This window comes from Rhipicephalus microplus, chromosome 3 (assembly GCF_043290135.1).
Source record: "Rhipicephalus microplus isolate Deutch F79 chromosome 3, USDA_Rmic, whole genome shotgun sequence".
NCBI classification, from domain to species: Eukaryota; Metazoa; Arthropoda; class Arachnida; order Ixodida; family Ixodidae; genus Rhipicephalus; species Rhipicephalus microplus.
In genome coordinates this window covers 237,824,531-237,838,791 of record NC_134702.1, presented here as the reverse complement: position 1 = coordinate 237,838,791, position 14,261 = coordinate 237,824,531, and the positions used below count along the sequence as shown (strand labels likewise).

Below are 14,261 nucleotides of genomic sequence, written 5' to 3'. Positions count from 1 at the left end.
GAAACTTCAGTTCTTCATATCCAAAATGACATTTCTCGGGTTTGAGAGAAAGCCCCGCTGTTCTGATTGCCTGAAGTACTGCATGAAGGCGTTGGACGTGTTGTTCAACCGTGTCTGCAAAGACCACGACGTCATCAAGGTAAACAAGACATGATTGCCATTTGAGCCCTGTGAGAACCGTATCCATCATTCTTTTGAAAGTAGCTGGCGCTGAGCATAGACCAAAAGGCAACACTTTAAACTCGTACAGGCCGTCGGGAGTAATAAACGCCGTCTTCTCGCGGTCGCGCTCATCCACTGCGATTTGCCAGTAGCCGCTACGTAAATGCACGGACGAAAAATATTTAGCGTTGCGTATACGGTCCAACGAGTCATCTATCCGGGGTAGAAAATAAACGTCTTTTTTGAGGACCTTGTTCAGTTTACGGTAATCAACGCAAAAACGCAACGTACCGTCCTTCTTCTTTACTAGCCCAACTGGCGAAGCCCAGGGACTGGTTGATGGCTGAATGACGTCGTCTTGAAGCATCTGCTGGACTTGGTCACGTTTAGCATCTTGCTCTTTTTGCGACACCCTATAGGCGTGTTGACGGATGGGTCTCTCAGTGGGTTCCGTGAAGGTACGGTGCTGAGCAAGTGGTGTCTGTTTAACCTTTGACGTAGTGGCAAAGCAGTCTTGAAATGAGCCGCGTAAACGCAAAAGGCTTTCTCGTTAAGCCGAAGGTAGTCTCTCGTTTACGTCGAGAGTGTTCGCGAAGGCCTCGTCAGGGTGGCCATTCGATGAAAATAAAGCTAACGTGGGCGAACCATCGGCATCGGCAAGTTCTTCACAATATGCAATGGCAGTGTGTCTCGTTAGGTGGTGATATTCATCGCTGAAGTTCGTGACCAGCAGGTGAACATGCCTATTGCTAGGCTGAATGATTCCTCGGGCAACACTGATTTGTCGTGAAATAAGGAAAGACAAATGGGCCTCTGCAATTACCGCGTCAGACACGTCCTGTCCCAATTCTACTTCAAAAAAGAGGCTGCTTCGAGGTGGGAGAGTCAGAGAATCGTCGATAACACAGAGCGCTCTTTTCCGGAATTGTCTACTGTCAGTTGCAGCGCAAAAAGGATCCTCGAATGACACAAGTAATTCACGGAGGTCGATGACGGTACCGTTTTCACGAAGGAAGTCCATTCCTAGAATGACTGGCCGAGAGCACACGCGCAATACGAGGAAAGAGCCCGCAAATGTCGACGTACGTATACGAATGCGTGCCGTGCACATACCGGTAGGCATCACAAGATGACCCCCTGCCGTGCGCAACTGGGGTCCTTGCCATGGTGTGGTAACCTTCCTCGGTTCAGATGCCAGTGTGGCGCTTATTACGGAATAGTCGGCACCGGTGTCGACGAGGGCGTTGACAGCATGATTGTCGACGAAGACGGCGATTTCAGCAGAAACGATCTTTCTGCTGTCAGACAACACTGCAAAACCGGAATGGTCCTCGTCTGGTCGTTGCGTCGAATGAAGGTCTTTTACAGTTCACCGGGCCGCGACTTCACCCCCAGAAGTCACCGTTCCTAGTTTCTCCTGCGGAGACTTGGTGACCGGCTCCTGAAAGGAGCGGAAGATGATGAGGGCAAACTGGGTGACGTAGACCGGCGAGGCCACGGTGATCTCGACTGGTGGTGCTGAACAGTCGAAGGTGTTCGCTGGCCCGTGAGATAGGCTTCGATTTCGCGGGGGCGCTCACCGTAGCGCGGGCATCGAGCATCAGGATGGAAGCCGCGGAGACCTAGTTGCCGGTATTGACAGTTCCTGTATACGTGACCCGCTTCACCGCAGTGATAGCAGAGCGGACGGTTATCCGAGGTGCGCCGCGTGCTTGCCTTGCTACTACTTTGTCTTGAGGTAGACGGCAGATAGGCGGGTGTGCTCGGGAACCTTGAGCCGAGAGGCGGGCTCGAAGCAGTGGCGTGGAATGACTGCATAGCCTGGTACCTGGGCCGCATAGCAGGATCTGTAGCCGGTGGCACAGGGGATCGCAATGCCGCTGCGTATGTCAGGACTGGGGCCTCGGGAATCGGTGGTGCGATTGGGGTCAGGGGTGTGACGGCCTGCCGGACTTGTTGTCTGATTACATCCGCGAGGGCTGACACAGGTTGATGAGATCTCACTGCCTGAAGCTGTCGCAGTTCGTCTCGAACAATACTTCGAATGAAGTCTGCGAGGGCCTGTCTCTCGCTGTCGGAGCCGATAGAGCATGCGGTGGCCGGGATCTGGCGTTCGTATTGTGACGACCACTGCTGCAGCGTACGTTCCATAGTGGTGCCTCACTGATGAACAGGGCGACTGTCGTCGGTGGATTGCGGACGAGCCCAGCGAAAAGCTGTTCTTTTACTCCACACATCAAATGCCGCACCTTCTTTTCCTCGGGCATGGTAGGTTCCGCGCGCTTGAAGAGCCGAAGCATGTCCTCGACAAACACGGATTTTCATTAGTTCAGCCGCTGGTTTCTGCCGGATATGGCTTGTTCAGCCCTCTCCTTCCTCTCGGTGTTCCGATAGGTGTCACGGAGCTGACGGCTAAACTCTTGCCAGGTTGCAAAGAAGCCCTCATGCTTCTCGTACCACGTCTTCGCAGAATCCTCCAAGTAGAAGTAAACTCGGCGCAGCTTGCGAACATCGTCCCATTCGTTGATACTGGCAACCCGATCAAAGTGGTCAAGCCAGTCATCAACATCCTCGAAGATGTCTCCATGGAATGGCTTTGGTGTCTGTGGCTCATGAAAAACATGGGCGAGAAGAGAACCATGGGCATCGCTGGTTTGGACCGCCTGGCTTGTCATCGGAGTTGCCATTTTTCTGGGTGTCGATGTCAAGGGACCAAATTCAGGGGGTAACCCACGCAGGCGGCGGCTGCTTCTTGCTCTGGGAGATGTAGCTGTCTCCCCGATGGCCGACACAGCCGAAGTACACGTACGCAGCGTCTCCACCAGTAATGTCGCAAGCAAAAACAAGACCAGCAGCCAGGAGTTCACCCGAACCCGAGCAACGAAAATGTTCTCTTCCTCTTCGTAGCCCAAAACGGGTATGAGCCACAGCGGCTCGTTCATCAATGGTGGCAGTATAGGCCATCTGGAGTCACGAAGACTGTCTTCTCGCGGTCCCGCTGATCTACCTCGATTTGCCAGTACCCGCTTTTGAGATCGAGAGAAGTGAAATATTGGGCACGACGAAATCATTCCCGCGAATCGTCAACACGCGGCAGCGGGTACACATTCTTTTTGGTCACGTTGTTAAGCTTTCGGTAATCGACGCAGAAGCGTAGCAACCCGTCCTTCTTTTTGACAAGCACGACTGGAGATGACCACGGGCTGTTGGATGGTTCGATAACGCCATCGTCAAGCATCTCGCGAACTTGCGTACGTATCGCTTCACTTTCTTTAGCCGACATGCGGTAGGGGTGCTGGTGTATTGGGCGTACGACCTCGTACGTGATGATCCTGTGTTGAGTGATGGACGTCTGGCGGATCCTTGAGCAACTTGCGAATCAAGACCTGTACTCGAACAAGAGCGCTCGCAGCGCAGTCTGGTTATCGGTGAACTGATCAGGATTGATGTCAATGTTGCTCATTGACGTGTCTGCGTCATCCACTATTTCTGACGTGAGACAGTTGTTTACGTTTGCTACTTCATGGGCAAACGCTATTGAAGTGCCACGGAAAAGATGTCGATGCTCGTTGCTAAATTTGGTAACGAGCAATTCAGATCGGCCATCGCGAACGTGTATTACACTTCTCGCTACACAGATGCCTTGCTGCAGGAGGTGTTCTAAATTTGTCTCGGCCACCACATCGCCATCGCTCAAACCACAACATGTTACGTCGACTATAACACTTCCTCGGGGAGGAAGCGTCACGCTCTGTTCAGAAATACGGAGTACGTCGACACGCCTTCCGTCATCCTGCACGTTGATTGCTCGCTGGGCTGAGAACGTGACGCGGCCCTCTTGCAGATCAATGATAGCTCCATTTTCCTGTAGAAAGTCGAATCCCGGCATGAAGTCACGGGAGCGTTCATGTAGAACAAGGCAGCTTGCTACGAATGTATACCCTTGAATCTCTACTTTAGTTGTGCAGGCGCCCAGTGGAGTAACGACATGGTGACCAGCTGTCTGAATCTGCGAGTTATGCTACGGCGTGATTACTTTCTTCGGCTGCGTTGTCAGTTTCCCGCTCAGTATGGAATAGTCTGTGCCGGTGTCCACTAACGCATTAACTACACAACCATCAATTGTCAGTGCTATGTAGAGTGAAAGCCGGCTATCCTTCGCAGCTGCAGGTGATGTCGGACCAGTTTCTGTACGGTTCTGCGTCAATAGGTGATCTTCAGCGCTTCGATGTTCAGCGACCCCACCCCCAGAGGTCGCTTCGGCTCGTTTTCTCGGCGGGGGCTGGGAGATCGTGCGGTAGATTACCACTGGGGCGTCAATGAAAATGGCCTCGGTGATGGCGAGTGCGACTGGCGCCCGGCAGACGGTGGTGCATGCTGCTGGGAGAGGTAGTTTTCGATGCCGCGTGGTCTCTGGCCGTAACGGGGTGGCGGCGAGTACGCAGAGAAGCCGCGAAGCCCAAGACGGTGATATGGGCACTGGCGGTACAAGTGATCAGCTTCTCCGCAGTGAGAGCATAGAGGCCGGTGATCGGGCGTGCGCCAGACATCAGACTTCCGAGGAGACGAGTGCCAATCGTCGATGTATTGGACCGGTTGCACCGAACGATGGGTGACAGAAGCACCACGGACAAAGGGCAGGGCGGTGGCGTGTACGTGCCTCCGTAGTATGGTATGTGCAGTGCTGACTCGAGTGAAACTGCAGGGACAGAATGAACGAACAATGGTGGCGTTGCAGCAGGGCGTTTCAAGGCTTCCGCGTAGGTTGTCCCACGGCGGTATTCAGCAGGAGCTGACGCAGCTGTATCAGGAGGCAAGGTGTCCCGGAGGGGGCCTGGTGCAGCTCATCCTTGATCACAGTTGCAATAGAGCTAACCGTAGGATGAGGTGTTACACCAGCCTTTTGCAACTCTTCCCGTACAATATTACGGATGAGTTCACGTAAGGAGTCATCGCTGGTCCCAGCGGTGGTGAAAATGTCAGCAGTGGACATGCCACTGACTTGCCTGTCGTATTGCTTTGATCGCTGCTGCAACATTTTTTCCATTGTCACGGCTTCGGACAAGAACTCCGCGACCGTCTTCGGAGGGCTTCGCACAAGGCCGGCGAAAAGCTGGTCCTTGACACCGCGCATCAAGTGACGCAACTTCTTGTCCTCCGTCATTCTTGAATCTGCCCGTCGGAAAAGACGCGTCATGTCTTCGACGTACGCGGCCGCAGTTTCGTTTGGCGACTGGAAGCGGGCAAGAATAGCTCGCTCAGCTCTTTCTTGGTGGTCAGCGCTGGCATATGTCTCAAGAAGTCTACGAGAGAATTCGGGCCACGTCGTCAGCTGCTCCTGTCGATTTCGATACCACGTGCGTGCCCCGTCTTTGAGATAGAAGTAGACACGACCCAGTTTCGCCGCGTCGTCCCACTGATTCAAGGTGGCTACGCGCTTGAAGTCCGCCAACTAGTCCTCAACATCTTCGCGCTCCGTACCATGGAACGTCGCCAGTGTCCGTGGGCTTTCCAACGTATAGCGGTTCGACGACGTGCTTCTCGTGCCGGTTGGCAAGGTTTGTACCGAAGTGCTGGTCATGTTTGTTGACGTGGTGGCAGCAGTGTTGACGACTTCCGTAGGCAATTCCCTGATTCGGCGGCTGGTCCGATGCACGGGCGTATTGACTGGCACTGGACTCGTATTACGGCTTTCTGGGGGGGGGAGGGGTCTGTAGCATCCATGAGACTACCCAGCACCTTCCACCAATTTGTCACGATGAATCACAAGTACTGGGGGTTTATTAAACCACCGAATAGCTAGCGCTGGGACGATGCGTCAGTCGTAGCTGGCTCTCGAGTCGAGAAGAGGCACGCGATCTTCTTTCTTTCCTCCAGATGGTAAAGCCGCTATTGCAGTCGACCCACTACGTGTGGGTGGCAATATGTTATGCTAGCGAAACAGCCGTGAGCGCATCATGAGCGTGGCATGTAGTCATGTTGTTACATGGCACGCATGACATAGGATCTGTTGTTTGTGTTCGCTATGCAATCATGTCATACCATACCAGTTTTGCAACATGCCATGTGAACGAAACCAGAGCAAGAGCAGGAATACCATAAAATGTAAACCATGACATTCATTACATATATCAGGATTTTCATGCTATGAGTAATCAAATATGTTCTTCATCAGTCATGTTATGACATACCAACTTAGGTATTGATACCATTATCGGAATGGCCAGGAGAGCTAATAGGCGTAGGCAGCTAGATAGATAGATAGATAGATAGATAGATAGATAGATAGATAGATAGATAGATAGATAGATAGATAGATAGATAGATAGATAGATAGATAGATAGATAGATAGATAGATAGATAGATAGATAGATAGATAGATAGATAGATAGATAGATAGATAGATAGATAGATAGATAGATAGATAGATAGATAGATAGATAGATAGATACGCTCGAAATCACCAAAATTCGCTAAGAAATGCTTCGCATTTAAAACTTTGCCTTGAGCGTGAGCCGCGAACGTGCTGCTTAACCATATGATCCAACGCTCCCCCTCCGGTACGAAGGCGAACACCTCTTGCGGCCGTCACCAGCGGACACAGCAGTGCTCTCATAGTTGCCTCCGAGCAGCTGTGATCTCATGTGACAGAGCGGTACGGTAATGTCACGTGACTGAGTGGTACAGAGGTGAGCGTTCTCACGCGGTGGACGATCGCAACATGCGTCAGGAGGCATGGCCTCCGAGATTGCGTGCTGGCAGGAAGCTCCCAATTAAAACGAGAGCGACGTTCCAGGCATACTTTTTCTAGGAGGCTTGGTTTGGAGTGGCGTGTTCTGACACTTGATGGTAATGTTCGCCTGTGCCACATATTATTATTGTAATATTTGATGTTGTATTGCGAAGCACGTATACAAAATTCGTGTATTTGTAAAGCATGAAAGTTACGTTCTCGGTATTTTCGAACACTGGAAGTTTTCACTGTATTCACAAGGAGATGCGTGGCTCTGTATTATAGCACCTGCTTGCCACGCAAACGACCCGCGTTTGGTCCTCCCTCAGACCCAAAAAATTTTATTGTTTATCTTTAATAACCTCTTTGTCACTTTTTAAGGGATGCACAAGATGATTTTTCGCTTACAGCCAGCGATGCCGACGCCTACACTGACATCTAAGTCGACGCTGTAATTTTTGAAAAACTAGCGATTTTTTGCGCATTGAAACTTACGTTATACAGAAACGGTATTTACGCAATGTTTACAATATGGAGTAAATGCCACAACTAGTACACTTTACGATAAAATTTTTCTATAAAAGCTCATAAACAACACTATTATCAATTGAGTTGCAGATTAAAGTATGAAGTGATAAATTATCTACATGAATTATATATCCCAACACATTTGGAAAACAAATGGTCAATCCTATGAAACAAAACATCAGGAGCATTGGAATGTGGTCACATCGTGTTTGAACACTGGCATAGAGCTTTTGCGTTAGGTTTTATTGTCACTCGTAAAGTAATTCCAGACAATTTTGATATGTTTGGTTGTTCCTGAGCAAAACTTGGATAGATGCTTGTAGAAAAACTTGATTTTTTGTCTTGGCATTTTATCTTTGTATTTATGTGTGCTCTTTTTTCTGGCTAGGGTGTATTTTATTCTGAAGTCATATTCTTTCCCTTGTCAATTGACTGTTTTTCTCTGCTGTTGGCCACACGCCATAGCCGCGAATTAGTCAAGTCACATCTAGGCAGCTTTTTTTTCTATTGTCCCACATTTTCATGTATATGATGGAAAATAAACTCTTGCTGTCCTTCATTTTTTTTATGTGGTTCACTTGTGCCAACACAACGTTCCAGTCATTACATTTGCACTGGCTGCTTGAAAGCGCGTGAGAAAAACGGCAGAAATATATCGATTGCTATTAGCTGATATGCTGACATGAACTTTTTTTAATATTGTTTCAGGTAAGAGGAGGTTCAACGTCAAGTTGTGGAAGACCTTCACCGACCTCTTCAACTGCCTACCAGTGGCTGCCATCGTAGATGAGAAGATTTTCTGCATGCACGGAGGTAGGTGCCTGAATTTTTCGCTCCACTTGTTACCATAAGTCGGCAATGTCAATCGAAGCCCACTTAAACTCGTTCAACAAATATATTCTGCGCTTAAGGATTCCCCTGTCTCAGACAAGTATTTTCTTCATCCGGATCTACTCTGATTCAGAATAAACAAACTATTCCGCTACCGGACTCACTTGGACTCAAGGTTGCAAAATTATTATGAGTGTAGCTTCTTAGGCTGGCACTCCATGGTCACCGTCAGCGCTGGGTGAAGCTTCCAGCGACGGGCAAGCGTGCTGAGCCACGGCCGGACTCGACTCCTTCTCCGGCGCTCCCCTTACGGCCTTCGCATTGGGGCGTTTTGCTGCCTGCCGCCGCAAGTTCGGGGTGGCGCTGCTAGACCACTGTTGCTCCGCCGCCTCCAAGCGCGTTTACGGGTGCAGTGTGCACGCCACAGCGCTATGGCCATCATAACAGCGCTGAGTACGAGGAACAGAACCAACTGCGGCGCCTGAATTCTTGAAGATGAATGTTTTATTCACACAATACCGCTCGGTCGTTGCATGTGATGAGGTTAAAATGGTATAGTCGACCTCTGAGAGCACCGCTTACCCAGTCGCAACCATTCCGGCAGCTTTCCCGGATTTTCGCACACGCGTGTTGTCACAAGCAACAGTAATCCATTACAGCGCACAAAATTCAGAGAGAAAAAGCAATATTTATTTTGTCGTAAGGTGGACTAGAACTTAAATAAAAAAAACAATTTCTGTGCGAGGTGAGCAAAAATGCCTTTTTCTTTCAAACCCACGCTAGCAATACAAATTAACACAAACACAAATGCATGGTACAAATAAAGCGAACCTCCATGACATACTCATCAAAGTCTGAAATATTTTCTAGACGGCTTGTGCACATACGCAAGTGGTTTTTCATTTCTATCGCTCACCATCTTGGTGTAGTTAACGAGAAGTCTGATGAATTTGTCCGCAATTAAACGAGCTGTGCGCCTTGCGTGGCTGCTGTCTACACCCTCTGGGCAGAGGAGGACGGGTGATTGTTCGAGGTGTGGGGTAACCAGAAGTTGCAGCACTTCATGCACTTTTGTACGCGGAAGTTTGCTAGCAGTTTTTTCAAAGAAAGTAACAATGTTGTCCAACAGTGTCAAAAACATACGGTTTGGGTAGTGGAATGCACTTTTGTCCTGGCTGTGCAACATAACATACAAAGGATCAGATTTATTCGTAGTCGTCAGCATGGTAACACAAGCATCACACTCCAACTCACTGACGAGCTTCACGATGTATCCACCAACGTACACCAGACCAGAGTACGTGACAGACGGCGATAGATCACAGAGCTGTCCCTTCAGGTTCTCGAGGTCTGCAAGCACTTCTTGTGGCACACTCAGCGCTAGCTCCTCTGCATCAGCATCCTCCACTTCCATTTGCTTTGAACAGAGGGCTTTGCCCTTTACAATGTTGTCCAGGGCTACTGTCACTGAGCGCGCATATAGTACGTCGTTGCCCCCACACATGGACCTTAGCCGGCCAAAGAGTGCCTCCACAGGATCACTGTTAAAGTTCTTGGTAGAGACGTACTTGACACCCCTTCTTAAAAGAAACCGTGTTGCGTCCACTGTGGCCCTCGACGTGAACAACAAAGCATGAAACGTTTGCTCTGTGAATGCACCTTCTCCCGATGCAAGTGAAGCCTCTTGTACCTCTTTTATGTAGTCGGTGAACTCCTTCTCAAGCCACACGAGTCTAAGGTCATCCTCGTTAGATATTGGCCTCTTGTGGTCACTCCCTTTGTACGTTGTGTCATGAACGTCGAACCACTGTCCCATCATGTTCATGTTCATGGCCGAGGGGCCACGCGCTGCAGGTTCTTTACGCGGCCTCTTCGTAGCCGGGACCATATACGAAGGATACTGATCGAAGACCGTGGGCACAGCTCCTGGACGCAGTTTCCAGATACGATATCCGGGAACATAGTCATTTTCCTTGAAGTGTTTGCTGCACACTACAGTCGATGCGGACTTGTCATTGATGACGAGGTTTTCACGTGAAACATTTTTCCTCCACTTCGAACACAGTTCCTCATCGCTAGGAAATTGGTGGTACAACACACCCGGTGTCTTCCCTTGCTGTGACTTACACAGCGGCACGCAACAATAAACCATGGCTACGCTAGTGCAGTTAGCGTGCCTGAGCGTGTCTGATGCATTGTTTACCCGAGGTCATCGAACGCAGTCAAGAAAAGTCAACACTCATATCGTCGACGAAACAGTCTGCGCAACGGTGCGCGCACCGGAAAGTCAAGTTTTACACACCAACAACCACAAGCGTCTGTCCGCGAACAAACAGCTGCCGATGTACGTACAAAGACCGCGTTCGCGATGAGCCGATCCGCACGTGGTAATTGAGGAGACGCGGCGACGCGGGGAGCCGGCGGAGCTTACAGTGAGGTGGTGCTGCCCTCGTGCGGTTAGCCGCCGCACTACGCGTCAGAAAAAAATACATGCGCGGCGCCGGTATTGGGAGCGTGCGGAAGGAGCGTCGAGTCCGGCCGTGGCTGAGCAAAACAGCAGGGGCGTACTCCCGGTGACCGCAGGAGTGGCGGCAGATTCGCAGGCGCTCTCTCCACCCGCTGCACACCCTATTCGCAACTTCCGGGTACCATGGCACCGCTGAGTTCTGGCGGCCGGAAGCTCTGTTGAGATGATTCTAGTTTCAAATCTGCTTCAAAGCGCAGATGTCGCTGCTTGTTTTCCCGCCTTTGTACTCATTTTTCAACATTGTGAACAGCCTCAATGTTACCGTAACCCTTTGAGTTTTGCAAGTTAATAAGAAAGTAGAAAGGAAAAAAGTGGCAGATTTCACGTACAGTGGGAATCAATAATATGTGAAGCACGAATGAGGAACGCTGATATGTCTCATTAAAATTAGCACAAAGCTGCGAGGGGGCCGTAAATTATGCCGTTACATGACTTTCATGTCATGATTCTCATGTTTGGAAGTGTCATTTACCCTCACCGTTCATTCACGGCCACGTGACACCAAATTTGCTATTAGTGTAGCTAGCGAAACGGCCGCGAGCTCGCTATTAGCGTACAACGTAGTCATATTTACATGACACGCATATTATGGTTATCATGTTTGAACATGACATTTACGTTCATCGTTCATTCACGTCACATGACACCACATTTGGTATATTTGGAGCTAGCAAAACGGCCGCGAGTGCACAATGAGTGCAGCATGTAGTCATGTTTTTACATGACACGCATGTCATGATTGTCGTGTTTGCACAATCAATATGCCGTCGTAATTCGTGGACGCCACGAAACACTAAATTTGGCGTATGTGAAGCCAGCGAAACGACCGCGAGCGCACTATGAACGTGACATGTAGACGTCACTTACATGACATGCATCTCATGATTTCCACGATAGGGTCTATCACTTACTTATGTGTGCCATGCAGTCGTGTCATTGATTGATTGATTGATTGATTGATTGATTGATTGATTGATTGATATGTGGGATTTCACGTGCCAAAAGCACCATATGAATATGAGAAACGCTGTAGTGAAGGGCACCGGAAATTTTGATTACAAGGGGTTCTTTGGCGTGCACCCAAATCTGAGCACACGGGGCCACAACATTGCCGTCTCCATCGGAAATGCAACCGCCGCAGCTGGGATTCAATCCCGCGGCCTACGGGTCAGCAGCCGCATATCTTAGCCACTAGACCACCGCGGTGGGGCATGCAGTCATGTCATACCATACAATCTGTCATGCGAACGAAAGCATCGCAAAATCAGCAAGACCGTAAATTGTAAATCGTGAGTGACATCCATGACATACATACCATGATTTTTATGTTATACTAGTCAGTTATTTTCTTCATATATTCATGTTATGCCATGCCATTTTTGGTGTCGACATCATTATTGAAGCAGCCAGGAGAGCTGAAAGTCGTAGACGGCTAAATAGATAGATAGATAGATAGATAGATAGATAGATAGATAGATAGATAGATAGATAGATAGATAGATAGATAGATAGATAGATAGATAGATAGATAGATAGATAGATAGATAGATAGATAGATAGATAGATAGATAGATAGATAGATAGATAGATAGATAGATAGATAGATAGATAGACAGACAGACAGACAGACAGACAGACAGACAGACAGACAGACAGACAGACAGACAGACAGACAGACAGACAGACAGACAGACAGACAGACAGACAGACAGACAGACAGACAGACAGACAGACAGACAGACAGATAGATAGATAGATAGATAGATAGATAGATAGATAGATAGATAGATAGATAGATAGATAGATAGATAGATAGATAGATAGATAGATAGATAGATGTAGCTGAAGTTCGCTAAGAAATGCTTCGCATTTAAAGGCCGACTGATGTCACTGCGTGCCTTGATGCTCACAGATTATCTACACCAGAAGGAAAAGTAAACCTCCCGTTCAAATTCATCATCATCATCATCAGCCTGACTAAGTCCACTGTAGGACAAAGGCCTCTCCCCTGTTCCGCCAGTTAACCCGGTCCTGTGCTTGCTGCTGCCAATTTATACCCGCAAACTTCTTAATCTCATCTGCCCTCCTAACATTTGTCCCGCCCTATCCCGCTTGCCTTCTCTGGGAATCCAGTTAGTTACCCTTAATGACCAGCGATTATCCTGTCTACGCGCTACATGCCCGGCCCATGTCCATTTCTTCTCCTTGATTTCAGCAATGATATCCTTAACCCCCGTTTGTTTCCTAATCCACTCTGCTCTCTTCTTGTCTTTTAAGGTTACACCTACCATTTTTCTTTCCATTGCTCGCTGGGTCGTCCTCAATTTAAGCTGAACCTTCTTTGTAAGTCCAGGTTTCGGCTCCGTAGCTAAGCACCGGCAAGATACAGCTGTTATATACCTTCCTACAGAATCGAAAGTTGGGCTAGTAGGATATACCATATACCATATACAGTTATACCCTATACCTTCCTCTTGAGGGACAGTGGCAATCTACCTCTCATAATTTGAGAGTGCTTGCCAAATGTGCTCCACTCCATTCTTATTCTTCTAGTTACTTCAATCTCGTGGTTCGGCTCCGCGGTTACTACCTGCCCTAATTAGACATAGTCTTTTACAACTTGAAGTGCACTATTACCTATCTCGAAGCGCTGCTCTTTTCCGAGGTTGTAGTACATGACTTCCGTTTTCTGCAGATTCATTTCAAGACCCACCTTTCTGTTCTCCTTGTCTAACTCTGTAATCATGAGTTGCAATTCGTCCCCTGAGTTACTCAGCAATGCAATGTCATCGGCGAAGCGCAGGTTACTAAGGTACTCTCCATTAACTTGTATCCCTAACTGTTCCCATTCTAGGCTTCTGAAAACCTCCCGTAAGCACGCGGTAAATAGCATTGGGGAGATTGTGTCCCCCTGCCTTACACCCTTTTTGATTGGTATTCTGTTGCTTTCTTTATGAAGCACTATGGTAGCTGTTGATCCCCTGTAGATTTCTTCCAGGATGTTTATATATGATTCATCAACGCCCTGATTCCGCAGTGTCTGCATGACGGCTGATACTTCTACTGTCAAACGCCTTCCCGTAATCTATGAAGGCTATGTATGGTGGTTGGTTGTATTCTGAGCATTTCTCTATTAGCTGATTCATAGTATGAATGTGGTCAATTGTTGAGTAGCCTGTTCGAAATCCTGCTTGTTCCCGTTCAAATTAGTGCCCCAGAAAGCCATGAGTGGTTATGAGGGTTCAATTTAGCTGGCAAATAACCGAGGCACGTCAATGTATGCAGCGCCCATTTTGTGTACGAGTACAGCAACTTCTAGATTTGCAGTTTTCACTCTTAGTTCGTCTGCACGACACGGTCACGTGCAAACAGTAGCAGTACTAAATTAAGAATGTATTCCGCCTCTAGCATACAATGAAAGGACTGGTTTCAAAACGTTCATTGCGATGTTGCACATCTGAACCGTCTGCGAAGTGCCT

General features: G+C 48.6%; 1 protein-coding gene across 1 annotated transcript in view; it reads left to right on the top strand.

Moving 5' to 3' along the window:
- The window catches only part of LOC119187955 (serine/threonine-protein phosphatase PP1-beta), a 102,694-nt gene that overhangs the window by 26,060 nt on the left and 62,373 nt on the right, over positions 1-14,261 (top strand). The window contains exon 3 of the mRNA XM_075890827.1: positions 8,133-8,237. Coding sequence (XP_075746942.1) covers positions 8,133-8,237 — 105 coding nt within the window. The remainder of the gene's footprint in view (positions 1-8,132; positions 8,238-14,261) is intronic.